Consider the following 22,085-nt stretch of genomic DNA (forward strand, 5'->3'; position numbering starts at 1 on the left):
CGCCCACTTGTGATACCAAAATGGGGACACCACTTGCAATAGATTGTGTGGATCTTCATAATATGATCATTGCTCATCTTCCTTGCTCCCCGTAAAACACTCAACATCAGAATGCGGCACCAGTGTTAACATGCCTCAGAAATGGATGAGGCCCTTCATGCCTCGGAGCGGTTGTTTCAGGCTCTCTGCAGATGCAGGCAGGCATTCCTGCAATGGTTGACATGTTCAAGGTTCTCTTTGCAAAGATAAGGGCCAGAAACTTATTTTATTTATTTAAAATGAAAATTTAGATTCTGGAACACCTTTCACTGGGCTACTGTGACCCAGCCCAATTAGGTCCCTATAGATACGGAATTTACTTCACCCATTATTAAAATGCATCCACCTCTGGAATGGAATGCAGCAGCTGTTTGACAGCACACAACAATGCTGCCCAACTGCCAGGAAACAAAGAACAACACAGTATCCAAGTGCCAGGGGCAGTTTTAGGGATGCAGAATATAATTACCCAGTAGAATTTGGTATACAGAGGATACAGCAGCTAATGAACCTATTACTGGGGAAAGTGGCAATGGCTCTTTTAGTGACCGCGGGTGATCAGGTCCTCAGTTTAACATCTTGGCTCCTCCAGACCAAGTGGAATCTGGTTCCCAACTCTGGCCTCTTTGCACCTCTCCAGTGGCACAATGGGGTAGAATGGCCCTCTGGGAACGGCGACCCATGCAGAGGCAACCCTGTGCTGCCCTTAGCATATGGGCATGACAAGGGAGTAGTGCCAGAGACTCTGGCCCACTCTGCGTCCCTTAGCACTGCGCTGAGGCATTGGCTCTGTACTGAGAGGGAATACACCATGCACCAGCTACTGCACCAATACTGCCCCGGTCTGCAGCCCCCTGGCTTTGAGAGACTCTCATCCAAGTACTATCCAGTGCCAATCCTGCATATCTCAACCTTTCCCTCCCTGCCTGAGAGAGACAAACTACAGAGCAATCAAACGTCCAGATGGCACAAAGTACTTGCCCACCAGCGCCCAGTGCCTTGATCTGGTTTCGTTTACCTCTGCTGTATTTAGGGTGACCAGATATACTGATTTTATAGGGACAGTCCCGATTTTTGGGGCTTTTTCTTATATAGGTACCTATTAACCCCCACCCCCTGTCCCGATTTTTCACTCTTGCTATCTGGTCATCCTAGCTGTATTGAACCATTTTCTGAGACCTGATCTTTGGCCTGTTACTTTACCAGCAGATGTCACTCTTTGATAAGAAATAGCACTGATTCAAAGGCTACTGTAGTTGAAATGCTCTCCCCCACCCCTTCCCCCAGTCCTTTTATTTCAGTGAGCTTTCAATCATAGTACTAAAATACACTCCAAAATACAGTACACCTGCCAATTATCACCCAGTTTAGAGCTGATCTTCAGCGGGGAGGGGCAGAGGGGTGGTATTAGGGGCCATCACCTCGCCCTGTCACATCTTAATTGTGCACTTCACATTTACACGGCATCATTCATCCGAAGCAGGTATTTAAGCCTCCCACCCCACATCTCTCAGAGGTGAGCAAATTTCACCCCCATTCCACAGAGAGGTAAAAATCAAGGTGAAGTGACCTGCCTAAAGCTAGCCAGGGAGTTAGTGGCATTGCTGAGAATCAAACCCAGGAGTCCTGACCCCTCGGTCACAATCTGCCTCCCACAGCAGGTAATAGAACCCAGGAGTCCTGGTCCACTGATCTACCCACTAGCCCACAATCTCTCCCAGCATACAACACAGAACTCAGGGAGTCCTGACCCTCATTCACCTGCTCTAACTATTAGGAATTCTTTCTCTCCAATAAAAAGAACAGGAGTACTTGTGGCACCTTAGAGACTAACAAATTTATTAGAACATAAGCTTTCGTGGACTACAGCCCACTGTGACGGGTTGGATCACAGAAACCCCCTTGGGAGCTGCCACCCGATGTGCAAAGACTACCCCTGCTTCTGCTTTCCCTGCCAGCTCAGGACTCCAGCACCCTGTCTTGCTGAGCCAGACACTCCCGTCTGGCTCCAGACACAGATCCAGGGTCTGAATCACTTGTCCCAAAGCTGCAAGTTTACCTGAAAACAGCTCACAGTAGTGCGCTTGTCTTTAGCACTCAGATGCTCAACTCCCAATGGGGTCTAAACCCAAATAAATCCGTTTTACCCTGCATAAGGCTTATGCAGGGCAAACTCATAAATTGTTCGCCCTCTATAACACTGATAGAGAGATATGCACACTTGTTTGCTCCCCCAGGTATTAATACATACTCTGAGTGAATTACTAAATAGAAAGTGGGCTGTAGTCCACGAAAGCTTATGCTCTAATAAATTTGTTAGTCTCTAAGGTGTCACAAGTACTCCTGTTCTTCTTTTTGCGGATACAGACTAACACGGCTGCTACTCTGAAACCTCTCTCTCCAATGCAGCATACAATTGGGAAGTTATCATCTGCATAGCACCAAAAATACGGTATGCAGTTGAACGACCAACAAAAACCCCCATGTGTTTTCCATGTCAAAGCCATCTAAACAGGCAAACAAAAGGGGAAGGGATGCCACAGGAGCAAGTGACTGAGTGGTGATGAAGGGCACGCATCTTGTTAGTTATTAGTATTCATTTGTATGACGGTAGCAGCAGGGCCCTGATGTGCTAGACCCATTATAGGCACAGAGAAGACCACCTTACATTCATGATTGTGTTTGTTTGGGTCGTTCCCTTTTAACATTATGTCATGGGAACAGCTGTGGTTGATAGGCCCCACAGGACAAGTGGGAGCTTTCAGGAGGCAGTTGAAGAGGGGAAGGAATGGACTGGGTCAAGGAGCCGATCCCAGCAGCAGGATTTTACAGGGAAGGAGGAGAGGAACTGGGTGATGGGAGGATACTACAGGAACATAGCAAAGTGCAGTCATACCAAGAGGGAGGGAAGCAATGGACTGGACTGTTCAGGCCTGCTTATATGTCAGCGCTCCCACCGATTTCAAGGGAAGCAGCACCAGGCTCCTACAGTGACATGTCTGAGTCAGCAACCAGAGGAGAAGAGACCTCTCCGCTGCCCGCAGATTTCACACCGCAGTCAGAAGCTGCACCGAGTCCTTGATCCAAACCCCCTGAAGTCAACGAGAGCCCTGCCATCGATGTCAATGAGCTTTGGGTCAAGCTCTTGGTTTCCTAGCTTATGTTGCATGAGAGGACATCAGGAGCATGGGCCAATGTTTTCCAAAGTGGCCACAAACTCTGGGCAGCCTCCGTTTTGGGATGACCGACTTGAGACCTAGGAACATAGGAATTGGCAGACAGGATCGGACCCAAGATCCATCTAGTCCAATTTCCTGACTCCAACCATGGGCAACAACAGATGATTCAGAGAACCCCCCAGTTAGATAATCTGTCCCCCTACATCAATTCTCCTCCTGAGCCCTAAAAATTAGAGATGGTCTTAAACCCTGCATCATGGAGTTTAACTTCCCTTCCAGAATTTCCATTAGCATTAGCTATTATACAACTTCAAAGGGGCTGATTTTCAGAGGTATTCACTATCTCCAGCTCCTAGTGACTTCAGATGCAATGTACTTGGCCATGAAAATTGGGGCCCAAGGTGTCTCCAACTGGACACCCCAAAATAGAGCCCTCCAACTCAGAAGTCAATCTTGAAAAGCTTAACACTGGCACTGAAGGCGCACTGAAGCTACCTGTAACACACAGGCTTGCCTGACTTCACATGTGCTGCAGCCAATGCTGTAGCATGTGCTATTAACTAGAGACAGGCCCCAAGATACAGAATTCAGATCCAGATTTTCCCAAATATTCAGAGGGGTGCACCCAGCATTAAATGTGTCCCATAAATATATGGGAAACCAATAACCGTGTGGCATTAGCTAAACAGAATCTATGCAGGATAAAACTGGATGCTGAGGTTAAATTAAATACCTGGCTCTTATCTCAGCATTTTTCATAGGACAAATTTCAGCAAGGACAGTATTTCAGCAAGGACATACAAGTATTTGTAAAAGGGTGGACTCACCACTGGCACGCCCATCTCCCAGCTGGGGGTGGCTTAGATGGCCCTCTTCCAGCACCTCTCTTCCAGCACCACCGCTTCACTGACTCCGGCCTCGGTTTGCCACTTCTCATGACGCAGCCTTCTGGCCAGGTTGTGATTTAGTCCCACCCCTTCCAGGGTAACAGAAGGGGCAACAAACCAAAGTCCAAATAATAATTCCAAGACCTCGACAGGTCTTCAGGCCCTGATCCTGGCCCCAGGAGTCCTTACACCCTTCTCCATAGGCTCTGAATTATCCTCATCCCTTTCCCTCAGGGAGGCTTTGCACCATCTTCTGCCGTGGCTGTAAGGGAACCTGGGCCACCCCACCACACTGGGTCAAGCCCACAGACCCTTTAACCAGCAGCCAAGGTTTGCTCCATCCAACTTCTTGCTGCTGCCTCCGCAGGACTCCTTCCTACCGTGGCATTTCTCCCCAGCCCCTCTCCAGGCTCTTGTGCTGAGCAAAGCCACCCAGAGCTTCTACCTAGACAGTCAGGTCCTGCCCTTGCCTGTGTCCCCAGTCCACAGCGACCCTCGCATCAGGGCTCCAGTGAGCCAGCCCCCTGCAGCATTCCATATGCCAGGCCCCTCTGCCATTGAGTCCTCCCCCACTGAGCATGTCCAGGCATAGGTGCTGGAACAAGGGGTGGTGCAGCACCCCCTGGATTGAAGTGGTTTCCATTATGTGCATGGATAACAGTTTGGTTCAATGGCTCTCAGCACCCCGACTATACAAATTGTTCCAGGGCCCCTGCATCCAGGACCCCCGCTCTTGGATTCAGCTTCTTCCCCTCTATCTTGGGGCCCCACCTGAGCCTTCTACCCAGCAGGATTCCCCAGCTTTGGCCAGTTCCATCAACTTCCTCCAGCAGGTCATACCTGTCTCTCTGCCATCTACTAGAAAATGGCTGCTGAGTTCTTCCCACTCTCCCTACTAACCTTGTCTGCTCCAGCCCTCTTCTCTTCAAACTAACTACTCAGCTCCTCTCCCAGCTGGGACTCATCTTTAATCAGGCCTGGCCCAGCCTCCAAGTGCTTTAATTAAGCTCTCCCTTTAGGGCCGGTGTGAAGTAGATCCCCCATCACAGTCAAAATTTCCATTTTACAGAGGGGGGAGTCAAGGCAGAGAGAGGTGAAGTGACATGGCCAAGGTCACGCCAGCAGCCTAAATAGCGGAACTGGAGAGGGAACCCAGATTTCTCTAGGCCACACAGTCAGCTGGAACCTGGTTTGCACAATTTCTTAAAGCCATTCCCTTCTCCTTCTTAGAACCCCATCATACTCAGCACGGAGTTTGAGAGCTAGCACAGTCCTGAACCCTTCGTGTACGGGTCCAAAATCACTTCTGAGACACCGGTCAAGACAGGCAAAGGAGTGAAGAATCATTTCTGTGGCTCAGTGCTGTTCCTGGAGAGGCCTCTAGATGTCTGTGCACCCTCAGAAATAAGAGCCAGCTGTCAATAGCACAAAGGGAATCTGGGTTGATACCCAGTCTTGCTCCTTGCTCCTAAGTCTACCGTACCCTTCTCAGGAGTCTGATTTGTCTTGCGTACCCCAAGTTTCACCTCACTTAAAAATGACTTGCTTACAAAAATCAGACATAAAAATACAAAAGTGTCTCAGCGCACTAGTACTGACAAATTGCTGACGTTCTCATTTTTACCATATACCAGGGCCGCCCAGAGGATTCAGGGGGTCTAGGGCAAAGCAATTTTGGGGGCCCCTTCCATAAAAAAAAGTTGCAATACTATAGAATACTATATTCTTGTGGGGGCCCCTGCGGGGCCCGGGGCCTGGGGAAAATTGCCCCTCTTGCCCTCCCCCCCCCCCCCCGGGGCGGCCCTGCCATATACTGATAAAATAAATTGATTGGAATATAAATCTTGTACTTACATTTCAGTGTATAGTATACAGAGTAGTAGAAACAAGTCAGTATGAAATTTTAGTTTGTACTAAGTTTGCGAGTGCTTTTTATGTAGCCTGTTGTAAAACTAGGCAAATATCTAGATGAGTTGATGTACCCCCGGAAGACCTCTGTGTACCCCCAGGGGTACGCATACCCCTGATTGAGAACTACTGGCCTAAGGTATGTATTTCCCTACCAAAAGCATCATGAAATCCCTACACAAAGATCTATACATTTTTCACTCTCATGCCTTAGTCTCAAAGTAGGAGCACAATGCATTCCTGACCTGTGTCCATCACCAGTTGTGGCACGTAGTACAGGCAGCACCATGGAGAAATACTCCTCTTTGTTAATTAACTCCGCGGGTGGGCAAAGAATAGACACTTGAGAAATGGCCCCCAATACATTTCAGAGACCCCAATGATGCACATGTATCAAGAGCTCATCTACTGAGACACTGTGCTATGTGGCTACTGGGCACTGAACTAGAGCCGAGAAGCTGTGGGTTCAAGTCCTAGCTCTGACAGGGACTTGCTGTGTGATGTGGATTAAGTTGCTGCCTCTTTCTGTGCCTCAGTTTCCTCTTCTGTAAAATGAGGATAATGCTGCTCATCTATCTTTGTAAAGCACATGGAGATTTATGGATAGGAAGGGCTACCGTACAGGACCAGTCTACCTAGTTTGATGCTTTGTAATATTTATGCAATATTATACCGTGGGAAGAGGAGGGGAAATTTCATCCCCAGTTCTTCCTCCAGGAGAGAAACAAGCTCTTCATCTGACCCCAATCACCACCTTCACCAGGAGGTTAGAACAGTCAGTGCCTGACCCTGGGCTCCTCTGCTAGCTCTCAGAGTAGGGGGGGAGGAATCATCACACACACGCTGGAAGCAGAACCAACCAGCTCGGATACTCACAGCTCAACCCTGATCGTCCTCTCCGGCAGTGGACTCTATTCTATCCTGGAGGGTTTCTTATATCACCCTCATCACTGTAGTATCTGAGCACCTTACAGCCAGGCATTAACTGGCGTGACTAACATCTGTCCTATGTAATTCATTCTCTCTCTCATCTTCAGTCCTCTGGGAGAATTGTATGAGAGTGAGTTTGGTAGGGTTTCTTTTTGGTTGCTGGTTTTCTTGGGGGGGAACGGGAAAGGTTGTTTTGGGGGTTTTATGTCAACACAGCTCTGTGTTTATATTAGCAAAGGCAGGTTGAATTAGTGCACTGTGCACTTGGAGCAGAAGATGGGGAGTTTTGTGATGGTCTTTAGTCCCCATTGGAGTTTATTCCGCCATCTTGGACCAGCCCCTGAGGAAGCTCTGTCTCCTGCAAAGCTGAGTTTCACCCTGATGATAGAAAGTTCCACTGGGCCTGAGAAGTGGAGTTGTCAACCACAGGCCCCATCCGGGATCTTTCAGTCGCCTTTAAATATGCTGGGCCCACTGAGCATCCCCCACGATAAGGATGGCGACCTTGAATTGGACTCACTAGTCTACAGGAAGCCGATGAGAAAGGGAGAGGGGTTCGATGTTCTCATGGTAACCTGGGTTGCTGAGGAGACATGAAATAAACGCTTGCCTGCTGCCTCCAGCAACATGGGGTCCCATTCTTGTTTGGGGACTTACAAATGGCAGACCCAGCGCTGAGGGAAGGGATGGCCGCTGGGAAAATGGCTCTTGCCAGTCAGTCAATCTTTTGCTATCTAAGAGCTTCTTCTTTTATTATTCAGTAATAGTAGCAGTAGTAATAGTACCAAACTAAGCAGGCACCAAATTTCCGGGCTGGAAGCATGTGGTGTCATACTGCATGTGTCCAGAAGAAGTCAGTCTCTACTAGCCAAACAAATGAAATCCAGCCCTCTCTCCCCACAAGACATTCCGTGGGTATGGAGCTAGTTCTCACTGCTTGGTATGGGTACTGGTGATGTGACCTTTCACAAACTCTAAAATTACACCTATTTTTGTGTATACATGGTTGGATTAGATCCCAGTCACAGACCACTTGGGTGTAACCAGCTCTGGCTCCTACTCAACTTATTATAAAAGCCCTATCTGGGAAGGATATGGAGAAGAACATAAGAATGGCTCTACTGGGTCAGACCAAGGGTCCATCTAGCCCAGTATCCTGTCTTCCGACAGTGGCCAGTGACAGGTGCCCCAGAAGGAATGAACAGAACAGGTGATCATCAAGTGATCCATCCCCTGTCGCTCATTCCCAGCTTCTGGCAAACAGAGGCTAGGGACACCATTCCTGCCCATCCTGGCTAATAGCCATTGATGGACCTATCCTCCATGAATTTATCTAGTTCTTTTTTGAACGCTGTTATGATCTTAGCCAATTAACTCAATAGTTAGGGGAGCGATAGCTCAGTGGTTTGAGCATTGGCCTGCTAAATCCAAGGTTGTGAGATCAATCCTTGAGGGGGCCACTTAGGGATCTGGGGCAAAATAAGTACTTGGTCCTGCTAGTGAAGGCAGAGGGCTGGACTTGATGACCTTTCAAGGTCCCTTCCAGTTCTAGGAGATAGGATAATCCATCAGCTAGAAAGTCTTTGTGAATTGCATTCATGCCAAGAGCTTGCAATCTGGGACCCCCAAACTGGATCAATGTAAGCGCTTACCCTGTGCTGCTGGGACAATCAGGGAGAGATAGGTTCCACTATGTGGCAGAGAAGTTGAAATCTATGCACCAGATTGATAAGCACCATGGGAATTTTTCAGAGGATACCTGTGATGAGATCACCTAACCTCTGTTAGGAACTGAACTGGGACCCACCAAACTCATGTCACATAGATCCCTTAAGATCTATCAGATGGCAACCATTTCCAGTCACTACCAACCTGGCCTGGATTTGAAATAGGGACCTACATGGTATAAGGTCCCATGGCTCATTACCAGTTTCCCTGACCCCTAAAATCTTCATCCATTTTTTAAATTTAGAAACATTTCACTTCCTTTTGGAAGGTAAAATGAAACACCCCATTCTCTGCTCAATTTTGAACGTAGGCAGCCAGCACTCCTTTACCCCATTGTTGCAGAAGAGTGTTTCCACTGGCCACTGATTCTTATAGGATTTGGGTGATGAACACAGAGAACCCTGATCAGATATGAGCAGAAAGGAGCAAAGCAGGGGATAGGAGTGGCCATTCAGGAGGACTTTCAAACCACAGCCCCCTGCTTAGGCTCTGAAAATACAGTTCTTTCTTCCAGGCTTCTCTTAATCAGCTCCCACCCCCACCAGCGGAAACAGCTTTTGCAATAACAGTGCAGGAGTGGGCAACGTAACAGTCAAGCCTTTGCGTGACAGTCAAGTCCCTTTTGGTAGGGCTATTGTGAATGGTTTGAAATTGTGTCTCTGTACTTTCTGGAGGAAACCATATATGGCTAAAGTACATCTTGTGTAAACAACTCCACCTTGGAGTTTTACCCATGGCAACAGCAGCTAGCAACCAGCACCCTTCAGAGACTGGAGTTGTATCATCCGTTTTGGGATGGATAAGCAAGCAACAAAGGACACACTAGAATGAGTGACTCCTGCCATGTGACAGAGAGGGAACTTTTTGTTACCCTGATCCAGGTCAAGTAGCTTAGGCCAGGAAATAAAAATGCTTACCAACACTCTCCAGTGCATCAGATCTTTGGTACAGAGGAAATTCAGATCGCCAAGGGCAAAAGGGATCAAGACTAGAAGACGGTTTGTAAATTTGGTTTAAACACAGTTTGTCGTTTGAGCTGAGTTAGCCTGAACCATGTTTGAAACCAGTTCAAGTAGCAAAGCACAGAGCAGACAAGGCTTTAAGGAACCTTTGAGAGCTGCTGAAGTGGTCAGGCAGACGGAGACAACAGTTCAGTGGTGCTCATCTCTGGCATCTTCTCTTTGAAAGTGATGTGACAAACTAAAGATTTTGTTTTACGAGCAAAAATCCCCTACTTAAAAACCAAAAAAAGTATTTCCAAATCCCCCTTGTCATCTCATCTGGCATGTTGCCCCAGAAGTTTTACTATGCCCCCCATGTGGAATCACTCATAATCTAGTCCCCTCCTGTGGACATCACAGTCCCCCTGCAGGATGGCAGTGAGGCATTTTCAGCAAGTCAGGGAGGCAAAGGCCAAAGGCAGCCTGCCAGGGAGAGAGGATGGAGAGGATTCAATTTTTGGAATGTGCCTTGGATCACAGCTCTGGCAGGCTGCCTGGCCCAGGGATAAATGTTCTGAGACATCCGTGGAATGTGTGTTATCACCGGCTGAGAGAAAACAGCAACGGGCTGCTGTTTGGAACAGGCCAGGGCGGTACAGCCAGAGGGAATATAATCCTTCAGGAGACACATGCACTGAAGGGAACCAGAGAGGCAGGATTTAACGCTCCTCCTAAAGGAATGCAAGATGTTCTGATAAGGAACTGCATTCAGCTAATCCAGTAGCCCATCTTCTGCCACACAGAACAGACAAGTGGTCAATCTAATCTGGTATTCCACCTCCTGCCAAATTAGACTAAATCAATGTCTCACTTTAGCCCAGCGTCCCTCCGCCTACCACATTAGAATAGACTAGTGGTATCAGAGGGGTAGTTGTGCTAGTCTGTATCCACAAAAACAACGAGTGGTGTATCTATCTAAACTAGTTCCACGTATCGAACACTAGCTGATAGCAGATGTTCCAGAAAAAGATGCAGCTCCTTCATTTCACTCCTAGGCGGCCAGCGCTCCTTTTCCCCATTGCTCTCTCATAGCAAGGAAATTCCTTCTTCGATCCAGCAGATAATCAGTTTATATCCTACTTGGTGAGGAACAATTGACTTGAGGTGGGATACACAAGCCAAATTCTAGTCTGAAAATGTACGTGCATTTTCACGTACTACAAAAGTTACTACAAACACACATACCACTCCCAGTCCCCATTTCAGGGGCGAAGGACAGCGAAGGGAGGTGACTATACTGGGGACACGTTCCTTGCCCCAGTTGGGGGGGCAGAGGTTTTAGAAGCAAGAGGAAGAGAGTCTCTGATTTCCCTATTCCCCCGTCCTTTAGAAAATCTTGTTGTAGCTGGTTAACGACATTGTTTACAGCAGGAGTGGCCAATCTGCGGCTCCTTGAATAGGTGCAGACTCCAGGGCTGGAGCTACAGGTGCCAACTTTCCAATGTGCCAGTGGTGCTCACTGCTCAACCCCTGGCTCTGCCACAGACCCTGCCCCCACTCCACCCCTTCCCCCAAGGCTCCTGCCCCTTCCCCAGAGCCTGCCATGCCCTCACTTCCCCCCTCGCCCCCAGCCTCCTGCACACTGTGAAACAGCTGATTGTGACAGACGCTGATCGGTGGGGCTGCCCGGAGGCACTGGGGCGGGAGGGGGGGATCTGATGGGGGGCCTGCTGACAAATTACTAAGGCTCTTTGGCAATGTACATTGGTAAATTCTGGCTCCTTCTCAGGCTCAGGTTGGCCACCCCTGGTTTACAGCTTTGTCTGCATGAAAATTGTATTGATCTAGAGCAGCGTTTCTCAACCCTTTTGATACCAGGGAGCGGCTTGCTGCCTTCCTAAATTATGTCAGGGAGATCTCAGGGACCAGCGCCAGTCCACGGACTGGTCGTTGAGAAACACCGATCTAGAGAAACAGCTTTTAAACTATGCCAAAATGGACCACAGTTGGTCAGGGATGGGGTGAATGCCTGACAACGTGACTAAAAGATAACTTGAGGGCTGCTGTGTAGAAATATACCCAGAACAGTCGGTGAGTGGCTTTGTACAAAGATCCACCCGCTCCCCAAACACTCAGGAGGGTGAGGTGTGCGAAGCTGCCCCCCAGTCTGGTCAATAAGAGGGAAATGAGGAGTGAGGATGCTGCTTATTTGGTGTCTAATATCCCAGAAGTCAGATTCTTCAGGGAGCCAGCACTTGATCCGACAATAAACCTGTTTTCCAACCATCAACTCTGCAAAAGACGAGGTGCTACGATCCCAACGCACGGCTTGTCACCCAGAATAAAAGCTGTGACACTGAGCCCCTGAAAAATCAGCTTGGTTTCCTATTTTTTCACCCAGTCACCCTGTTTCCTGTATTACAAGCAGTCAGCCCCATTGCATGTGATGTCCTTTAATACAGTCAGAGGAGGGGGTGGAATTTGTGCAACTCTTAACCATTCTCAATGTAGCTAAATAAGGATTTTTTTTTCCTGAGGGGAAATCTGTGTGTAGTGATGACCCCAGTATAATCAATGGGAGTGAGCTCGGGGCTGTGGGGCTAGTACATTTTGGAACTTGGGACGGCTCTTTGGGAAATGGGGGGATTTGGTAAAGGAGCAGCCCCCAAGTATAGTCAATAGAAGGGTTAGGAGAGGCTGAGATCTCCCCGCCCTCAATTATGATCTGTGACTATGAAGCTGAGGTGTAGGGGACTGTTGAATTGCCCCCAACAGTGTGTGGGGAGCTGCTGGGGGGCTGTGGAACTGCCCCCCATGATCAGTGTCGGGGAGGTGTTGGGGGTTGCCATGATCAATGTTGGGAGTGGTGTCAGGGGGCTGTAGAAGTGCTCCCCCCCCATGGTCAGTATTGGGGGGTGCTGGGGGACAGTGGAACTGACCCTCCATAGTCAGTGTGAGGGGAGGTGTACAGGTGGAATTGCCCCCCCATGATCAGTGTTGGGGGGGGGACTGTAGAAGTACCCCCCCATAGCCAATATGGGGGGGGAGTTGTCAGAGGGCTGTGGAATTAACACCCTCATGGTCAGTGTGTGTGTGTGGGGGGGGGCAGTACTGTGGGGGTTGTGAAACTGCCCCCATAGTCAGTGAGGGGAGTTGTCAGGGCGCTGTAGAACTGCCCCCTATGGCCAGTGTGGGGTGAGGTGTTTGTGTGTGGGGGGGGGGCTGTGGAACTGCCCCCATGGTCAGTGTGGGGTGAGTGGGGGGGCTGTGTAATTGACCCACCCCATGGTCAGTGTGGGGTGAGGGGGGGGGCTGTGGAATTGACCCACCCCATGGTCAGTGTGGGGTGAAGAGTGGGGGGCTGTGGAATTAACCCCCCGTCAGTGTGGGGTGAGTGGGGGGGCCGTTTAATTGACCCCCGCCCCATGGTCAGTGTGGGGTGAGTGGGGGGGCTGTGTAATTGACCCACCCCATGGTCAGTGTGGGGTGAGTGGGGGGGCTGTGGAATTGACCCACCCCATGGTCAGTGTGGGGTGAAGAGTGGGGGGCTGTGGAATTAACCCCCCGTCAGTGTGGGGTGAGTGGGGGGGCCGTGTAATTGACCCCCCCATGGTCAGTGGGAGGGGGGCTGTGGAACTGGCCCCACGGTCGGGGGGGCAGTACTGGGGGGGCTGACAGCTGCCCCCGTACAGTTTATATAGGGGGGACCCTCCCTCCACCCCCCGAAGAGGGAAGGCTAGGCGGGGGGGGGGGGGCTGACATCTGCCTGCGAGTGAGACAACAACCCAGCCACAAAAACCGCCTCACACCCCCGCCCTGCTGCTCCAGAACATTATATCCCGCCCCTCCGCCCCTGATTGGCTCGCGGCGCCTCCCTTCTTGCCTCTCCTTGGCCCGCTCCCCCGTCGCTCTCTCCTCCACGCCGGCCCTCTCGCAACTCCGGCCGGCACAGCTTACACACGGTGTCCACGCTCCGCGGTCGGCTCGGCGATTGGCCGGCGGGGATGTAAACAAGGCGGCGGCGGCCAATGGGAGCGCTGATCACGCGGCGAACACGCTTGTCCACGCGCCTTCAGCATGGAGAGCTGAGATCAACACGGGAGGGGAGGGGTGAGGGGGTATAAAGGCAACCTCCGGCTTTTCCCCGGGCTCACAGCTTTGCAGGTTGCAGCAGAGAGAAGGTCGTTTATTGCTGCAGAACTGAAGGAAGCTATTGCGTACCAGGAGGATCCCGTCCTGCTGTTGTTGCCCTTGCTAGGAGTCCAGCTGTTAGGCCACCCTTTAAAAAAGGGGGCCAAACTTTAGAGAGGGTGAATTTATTTGCCAAAAGCTCTCTGCAGTTTTGCAACTCGAGCTTTTAAAAAAGTCCTTGTTGCCTAAAACCCTCTAGAGCGTGGCTCAAAACCACTCTCGTTAAACAAACAAACAAACCAACAACAACAAAAAAGGCAAAATCTCTTTTTGTGGCGGGCGAAACAAAACTTCTTTGCAATCAGTCGCCATGGTGGTGTTCAAGAAGATCAAGACCTTCGAGATCGTCTTCAGCGAGCCCGACAAGGTCTTCTGCAGTGGAGAGAAGGTCGCCGGCCGTGTGCTGGTGGAAGTGACCGAAACCACCCGGGTTAGCTCAGTTAAAGTGCTGGCTTGTGGGGAGGCCAAAGTGGAGTGGATCAAGGGACCCCAACAATGCAAGCAGGAGATGGAGTACCTGCGCTATGAAGATGTCCTCACCCTGGATGATCATCCCACTGGTGAGAACCTGGGTTCAAGAGTCGTTTTGTTGTGTGTGCGCCTCTGTGTGGGTTTTCCCACGGTAAAACTAAAGGCCTGGGAGGCTTTTAACTTAACTGAGGATTGGTGGCTTTTTAAAGAAGGTTTCTTGATGCATTATGCAGGTTTTGGGTGGAAAGAGGCGGACTCAAATAGTATTTGCATCTTCCTGGCTTTTTGCTAGCCTCTCAAGTCCTCTGGTAGGAAGCGCTAATCCTTCATTTGAGCCCTGGCAGACCTAAACTGGCTAAGAGCAAAATTTAGCCTTGCAGGGGAAACTCGTTGAAGTTTGAGAATTTAGTGTTGAAATGTCCAACTTCGTAATAAAACTCTAGCCACTTAATACTCACTACATTGCCAAGGAAGAAAAGCAGGTATCATTGTAGATATTTTAGCCAGCAGAGAACAGTCGCAGGTTTTAATACACTTTTTATGCCTGTAGGGAGTAGCCTCCAGGATGTAGGAGCAGCTCAGAATGACAGAGTAGTCCTTTTAGCCTTCGATTTAATTGCAATGGCTGGCTTCCCTTGATTCCTAGGAAGAGATGTGGGTACAGTCTGTATTGATAAGCAAGTACAGTCTGCAGAACAGGTGTCACCGTAGGGAGCTGCAAGTTTAGATAGTTGGCAAGCGTATGGATTTCCGGGATCTCTGTAACAGGACGTTCCCCGTCAATCCTGCAGGCAAATTGTAAGTGGGCAGAGTTGTCAAACTTGGCAGAGCTTCTTAACAGAGGGTGAGAAAACTAAGATGAAAGAGCGGTGGGGATGAGAAATGCCTTGAATGGCTGACTTCCCTTTTTTTCTCCCCGCCCAACTGGGAGACTAGTAGCAGATAGATTATGGGAGAGTGGGGAAGGAGAATGTGAAGGGAAGTGCTGTGTTGAAGCAGAAGTCAAGTGCTGGCCTGTCTTAAAATGAGAGACTGTTAAAGTAACATCAAGCCTAGATCTGCAATATTACTCCCCTTCCAAAAGGGCATCAGCAGAGAGTGTTCGGTTGTTCTTGTCTAGGGGGTATCAATGCAACAGCTGCGTTGACGGTTACAACCGTGAAACAGGACAAGCGGAATCTCAGTCGGCAGTGTGTTCTAATGGATTCCTTTTTCTTTAATCTTTCTAGATGAGGATGGCTCTGTGATCTTGAGACCTGGCAACAAATATGAATACAAATTTGGATTTGAGCTTCCCCAGGGGTAGGTATTGGCCAAAACTGGCTACTAAAAATCCTAGTCTTGTTAAAAGTCCTTCCTTTCTAGTTATCTTGTGTCTCTCTAACAGGCTTTTCTGCCCTCTTGTATTGCAGGCCTCTGGGGACCTCATTCAAAGGGAAGTATGGCTGTGTGGATTACTGGGTTAAGGCTTTCTTGGATCGCCCATCCTGTCACACTCAGGAGATAAAGCAGCACTTTGAGGTCATGGATCCCGTTGATGTCAACACTCCAGACTTAATGGTAATTATCAGGTCTCTGTGTCTGTGCATGTGGGTGGTAGTGGTGACTCAGGTCCTCTAGAAAAGGATGTTCGCACTGTCCCGAGGAATCTCTTTAACTGGCTTTACTGCAAAGTACAGATTAAATACTTATCTCTGGGGCTGTGGTCCAGACTTCCAATTAGGGCTGTTTAGTACTCTGCTTCATGAGACAGCCGTCTGGAGGGCAGGCATCTGGGCATCAGAGAGTGTCACCTACTATCCATAATGCAGGATGTTAGGGCCTAATTGGAGTTACAAATTAAACTGCAGCAGGTTTGAAACACAGATGACAGGGCAAAGGTCAGGCAGGAGGCAGACACAGAACTTCCAAGAATGGGGAGCCGAGTAGGTGGTGAAGACAGCATTTGGCAGTGCGGGAGCCAGGAGGACACGGACTGATGTTGTTGTGTTATTGTGGCCTCTTCCTCTGTGTAACGCAATCTCCCTATGGATCTCTTCCAGTCACCAGTTGCTGCCAAGAAAGACAAGAAGGTTTCCTGCTTGTTCATTCCTGATGGGCATGTGTCTGTCAGTGCCAGGATTGACCGAAAAGGATTCTGTGAAGGTGAGATCTGGTTTCTTTCCTTTGAGAGTGGGATGGTGAGGGAGGAGGGGGGTGAAGGGCTAAGCAGAGTGCATGAAGGGGGAATGAGACAACTGACAGGGATTTGAAGTCTGAAAATGCAAGAGGGGGAAAGGAACTGAGCGTGGTGGGCATAAGAAGGAGTATGTAATGCAGTGTGAGTGAAGGGAAGCAGACTGTGAATCAGGGGAACTTCCTACTCGATGATACTGGTCTGGCTAAGACCTTAGGCCTTCTCCATAACTAAGCTTCCATATATCTTTTTCCAGGTGATGATATTTCCATAAATGCAGACTTTGAGAACATCTGCTCCCGGATCGTGGTACCCAAAGCAGCCATTGTTTCCAAGCATACCTACTTGGCAAACGGGCAGACCAAGGTTTTGACCCAGAAACTTTCCTGCGTCCGAGGCAACCCCATCATCTCGGGCATGTCTGAGAGCTGGCGGGGTAAAACTCTCCGGGTCAAGAAGATCAAACCCTCCATCCTGGGCTGCAATATCTTGCGTGTGGAGTACTTCTTGCAGGTAAGGGTCTCGCTATCAAAGCAGCCCTTTATTCCCAGTTTAGTCTAGCTGCCGCTTGGATTCCAGCTCCTCCATACTGCTTTAAGAGGTTGCCCACTTCTGCAGTGAACACGAGGGATGCCATTATAAGGGAATTGGACATGTACAGTTGTCCTTATAACACTAGTCTCCATGTATATGGGAGCATAATCACATGATTCACTAGCTCATGTCACTTTGACCACTGAAGGATGGATTACACTTAATCTATACCATAGTTCTTTCCCCACGTCACTGCAGTTTCACTAGGAATTCTAATGTGACAGACTAATTCTTGTGTCGGGCTAATGATGTAGTAACCAACCCTCTCCCGGTCTTGTTCATACAGATCTATGCCAGCGTCCCTGGCTCCAAGAAGATCCTTCTGGAGCTGCCTCTCGTCATCGGTAGCAGATCTGGGTTTGCCAGCCGCAGCTCCAGCATGGCTAGCCAGACTAGCTCTGAAATGAGCTGGGTGGACCTCAATATCCCTGATGCTCCAGAAGGTGAGCCGAGTGCTGTGCTGTTTTGTGGGGATACTTGCTTTAGTCTTTAGCAAGGGGGGCTGCTCTGAAACCTTCCAATACATGGATTGAGGCCGTCCCTTGAAATGCAGTATAACACTCACTCAGTCTTAGGACTAGTCTACACTGGCAACGCTGAAGTGCTGCAGCACTTCAACATGGCTTGTGTAGTCCTGGGACAGAGCTCTTCCAGCGCTCTAAAATACCACCTCTATGAGGGGAGGAGAGGGAGTGTGGATCATCCTAATGGCCTGAACATAGGAATCAAACTGGGATCGCATCACAAAGCGCTCTGCTCCACAAATATCCTGTAGGGCTCACAAGCTTCTTTTACAGCGCCTCCGTGCTACCTGGACATCATATCTGAGGATCACCGCCTGGAGAGCCCCACCGCTCCCCTTCTGGATGATCTTGACAGTTCCTTCGACAGTCCTATCTTCATGTATGCCCCAGAGTTCAAGTTCATGCCTCCTCCCACTTACACAGAGGTGAGATTTTGGTGAATATCTTGCGTGGCTGGTTTCGGCCACAAAGGAAATAGAGCTGGAAAAACAGACGCCTAGGATTTAGCTGGGGTGGGAGACTTTGCATTCATACCAGTATCAAGAATGCTCAGACATGGCTAGACTCATTATCTCTATTGTCAGGAAGATAGAAACCGACAGACTAGAAGAGATTAGTGGTCCTTGTGATACTGATGCGGATCTGTCCAGGGATGCACTAAAACCGCACTGCATCTGCTTGCACAAAGCTGTCCAATGCGGCTGGTGCGTCTTACTTCAGCTGGGTAGCTTTGAGTTAGAACTTATTTCTCGAGTCACGTGTTTAGGAAATGGACTACAGTTGGTTGGGGTTAACAAGTTAGTATTCTTCAGCAAATGTCTAAAGACCTCCCTATTTTTCTTCCCCAGGTTGATCCCTGCAATGCTAACAACAATGTGCAGTGAGTGCCAAGAAGCAGCTGTTTCTGTTTTTCTACTTTCCTGGACTCACTTTGTATCTGCAGTGATTATTACCTAATCAGAGTTCAGAACGGGGTTTCAAAGCCCTGAATGCAGGAAGAAAACATCCCAAGAAGTGTGGGGTAGGGTCGCTCCAACCGGGCTGAAAAATCAGACAGTACAGAAGAAGGCAGATGTAAAGGGCTTTCTTCTAAGATGTGCTGTGTGCACAGACTTGATGTGACGAGCGAAATGCCATGTTGGTCAGAGGCTATCGGGCCTTGCCTGCACTCCAGAGCCCTTCAGAATCTCCCTGGAAAATAAATAGTTGCTTGTGTAGAAACTGTAACGGGAGTACGTGGGGTGGAAAAGGTGTGTGCTCTATGGAGGGCACTTAAGAGTTGATTTGTTAGGGAGAGGCACAAAGCCAGCAGATTCTGACTTAAAAAAAAAAAGGCTTCAATGGCAGAAAAACGACCATCACTGTGCCTTGAATCTGTTATTATGCTGTACCGATGATCAGTTATGTTTGAACACATGATCTGTTCATCAATGTTTTTTTAGTGTCTGAAGATTTCAATGAAACCTGCTCGCTTAGGATTGTAAACTTGTTGCTCTGTTACAAGGATTCTTACTTGTGCTTGAGCTAGCCTTATAAAATAGCAAAGCTTTTTACAATCCTCCCATTGAGGATTTCGGGTGTCGGTGGAAACACTTCTGTGTCTTGGCAAGAGGTAGAAGTAAAGAGATCACTTCCCTCCATTGCTATTTGACAATATCCACCCACAGGCTTGTTAAGTGAGAACATAACAGCCCTGTAGAAAGGGGAAAACTTAAGGTTATTTATGCATGTCTGTCTTTTTTGTTCTAACAAGCAAATGAAATATTATCCAGTCCAAATGTCTCCAAAGCCAAGAGTTTTATACAGCCAGTTCAAAGCAGTGTCATATGACTTGTTTTTATTTCTTTGATAGCATTTATTGTTTGACTTTGAGTTTTGTGAATCTGCTAAACAAGTGTAAGCTAAGCTCCATGGTCCTGTTAAGAATCACTATCTCCGTCCTCTTTCGTTTTGAATTTTTATCTTCATTTGTGCAGATAAACTAGTGCACCCCCCAAAAAAAAAAAACCCCAACCCAGCCATCACTACTACTTGGTTTAATTGGCCTCAGCAGGTGCACAAAGGAGTCTGGCTGGGATTGCACTTCAAGGACGGCCCAAGAAATAACAAACCTCTCTGTGCCCAGGCAAACCCTGAGAATTGTCTCATGCTTTCCCTTGCCTGCGGATCAAAGCACAAGTCTCAAACCCGCTGTCTGGCACCACTTGAAGTTTTGGTCAAACTATCTTGTGCAATGTCCAGACGCCTGGGGGAAAGGCACGTAGCCTAAAGCGAGGCTGCCACAATTTAGGCAAACATTAAACCAAAAAAGAAAAAGATGGAAGGTTTTCTGGTATGTGAGGGATTTTTGGGGCGGGGGGTGGGGAGAAAGGAACTAGTATCTTAACTTTTTTTTCCCCCCCTGTGGGTCAGTCCTCCCCTTACACAGAAAAAAGCACTCCCCCTCCCCCCCCCCCTTGTGTATTCATTAACCCAGCGCACTGCATGTTCTAAGTGTTTATTCATCTGTATTTGGCGGAACCAAGCTTGCATCAGCCTTAGCAGCTGCCTTGGCCTGTCATGACACGAATCGGGTGTACTGAATTTTGTTACTGTGTTTTTTTGTATTTGTTTTGGAAAGTTTTTATATTTGTACAATTTAAGATGTTCTATCCACCCCCGTGGGGTGACATTTTTAATAAAGACAATTGAAATAACCAAAGCCTCCATCGTTCTTGGGTGGAAACTTTTCTACTGGGGGTGGGGCGGGGCGGGGGGGGGGGGGCTCATATTGTAAAACTGATGTGAACCTTCAGAGCTGGTGTGATTAGGATGTTGTGCCAAGTTACCACCTTACCAATCCATTGCTGGGGGCAGGGGGATAAATTGCTGGGGGAGGAGAACCAGCAGCCACTTGGGTTTCATAGGCTGCAACACAAAGGCCAAAACTTTCAAGTGTAGATGCCTGAGACAGAAGTGGGCTGTAGTCCACGAAAGCTTATGCTCTAATAAATTTGTTAGTCTCTAAGGTGCCACAAGTACTCCTGTTCTTCTTTTTGTCTTTTATCAGTGACTTTATTTTTATTTTTTAATGGCCAAAGCACCTCCACTTTCCATGAAGTCCGTGGGAGCCTGTGTCCAACTCCAGTTCCATTATAAATAGCGCTGTTTAAGTGCTAAACGGCTTGATGCAGTGGAAAGGGTGCTGGGTTGTCCTGGGGTTAAGGAGACCATCCTTTTTATTCCCAGCTGTCCGCTAGCCAACTGTGAGGTAGGGCAAAGTCACTAATTCTCTGCTTCCTTCTGCCCCTGCTATTTAACATGGAGACTAACACCTTCACAGAGCATAGGTCCTGTAGTGGTCTCACACAAGCAGAGAGGGAGGATACAAGTTATACAGGAGGTCAGATGAGATGCACACCACCGACAGTACCAGGAGGCGTGAGCCAGAGTGACCTCGTTCTCCCACTACAAGAAAGGGACCAAGTGACCTTCTCCGTTGGATTATATGAACTGGAACCATAAACTCCCTGAACATTAAATCTCACCAAATGAGGGTCAATCCACCCTCATCATCATCCACTCATTATACTCCACACCCAAACATAGCCACTTTATGAACTTCGTACCCTCATATCTCAATGCCTGTACTTTGACCCCTTTACCCCCAATCGGGGATATTGCAGATTATGTATTCCTTATGCCACCAAATCTTAAACCAAACTTTGCACCCTCGATAATCTGTACATTATTCCCTGATAACCAGAAACTTCTATGCTCAAACTCTGTTCACTTTTTTTATCATCTTAACATTTTTAAACCTGTTCCTTCTGGTGTTCTATCTTTTCCTTGTGGTTAAGGGTCTGAATGAGAGCTCTACAGTCAGTTCTGCCACTGATTAAGAGATTTGCCGAAAATTGCAGATAATCTGTTATAATACTCCCCTAATTCAGCATTGAGGCTAAAGCCCTTAGCAACCGAGGTGCTCAGATACTAGGATGATGCGGAGGCTTATATGTGCTTGATTTGCTAGCGATCCTTACCAAAATTGGTGAGCATACCGCAGAGAGCCAACCTAATTCACCGCATACTGGCCTGGTCTACACTAGGTTGGTATAACATTGCTCAGGGGGGTGGAAAAATCCACACTCCCTGAGCAATGCTGTTAAACCAATTTAACCCCAACTGTAGACAGCTAAGTCAATGGGAGAATTCTGTCAATATAGCTATCACCTCTTGGAGAGGTGGATTATCTATGCTGATGGGAGACAGCATAGGTAGGGTCTTCCCAGAAGCAGTGCAGCATTTGAAGTGTAGACCTACGCCCTGTTACAACAGTGGTGGCAGCAAATTAAGAGTTCACATTTTTGTAATTAATGAGAAGGCACATACGTGATCAAAGGAATGTTGTTCTTTCATCAGTTGCATGCATAACCAAGCTTCCTAAATAACAGCAAGGTTTGTAAAACTGACTGTCTCCTTCCCCTCCCCCAGCAAAATCTGTATTAAGGACATCTTCAAAATAACACCTTCTCTTA

At 48.4% G+C, this 22,085-nt stretch overlaps 1 protein-coding gene across 2 annotated transcripts; it reads left to right on the top strand.

The window, feature by feature from the left end:
- Positions 1-13,547: 13,547 nt before the first annotated feature.
- Positions 13,548-20,264, top strand: TXNIP (thioredoxin interacting protein). 2 transcript variants are annotated; one of them, XM_005293637.4, is made up of 8 exons: positions 13,568-14,363; positions 15,504-15,576; positions 15,687-15,834; positions 16,317-16,419; positions 16,707-16,963; positions 17,331-17,487; positions 17,842-17,993; positions 18,417-20,264. In XM_005293637.4, the coding sequence occupies exons 1-8, from the start codon at positions 14,114-14,116 to the stop codon at positions 18,450-18,452; spliced, it is 1,176 nt and encodes a 391-aa protein (XP_005293694.1). In that variant the 5' UTR covers positions 13,568-14,113; the 3' UTR covers positions 18,453-20,264. The 2 variants fall into 2 exon arrangements, with proteins under 2 accessions (XP_005293695.1, XP_005293694.1); XM_005293638.4 differs by lacking the exon at positions 17,842-17,993 and having other exon boundaries at positions 13,548-14,363.
- The last annotated feature ends 1,821 nt before the right edge of the window (positions 20,265-22,085 follow it).

This window comes from Chrysemys picta, chromosome 20, assembly GCF_011386835.1.
Source record: "Chrysemys picta bellii isolate R12L10 chromosome 20, ASM1138683v2, whole genome shotgun sequence".
Lineage (NCBI taxonomy): Eukaryota > Metazoa > Chordata > Testudines > Emydidae > Chrysemys > Chrysemys picta.

Coding starts and splice junctions, on each gene's coding strand:
- TXNIP (XM_005293637.4), top strand. CDS start 14,114: ATGGTGGTGTTCAAGAAGATCAAGACCTTCGAGATCGTCTTCAGCGAG. Junction 15,577..15,686: donor GGATTTGAGCTTCCCCAGGG/GTAGGTATTGGC, acceptor CTTGTATTGCAG/GCCTCTGGGGACCTCATTCA. Junction 17,488..17,841: donor TATCCCTGATGCTCCAGAAG/GTGAGCCGAGTG, acceptor CTTCTTTTACAG/CGCCTCCGTGCTACCTGGAC.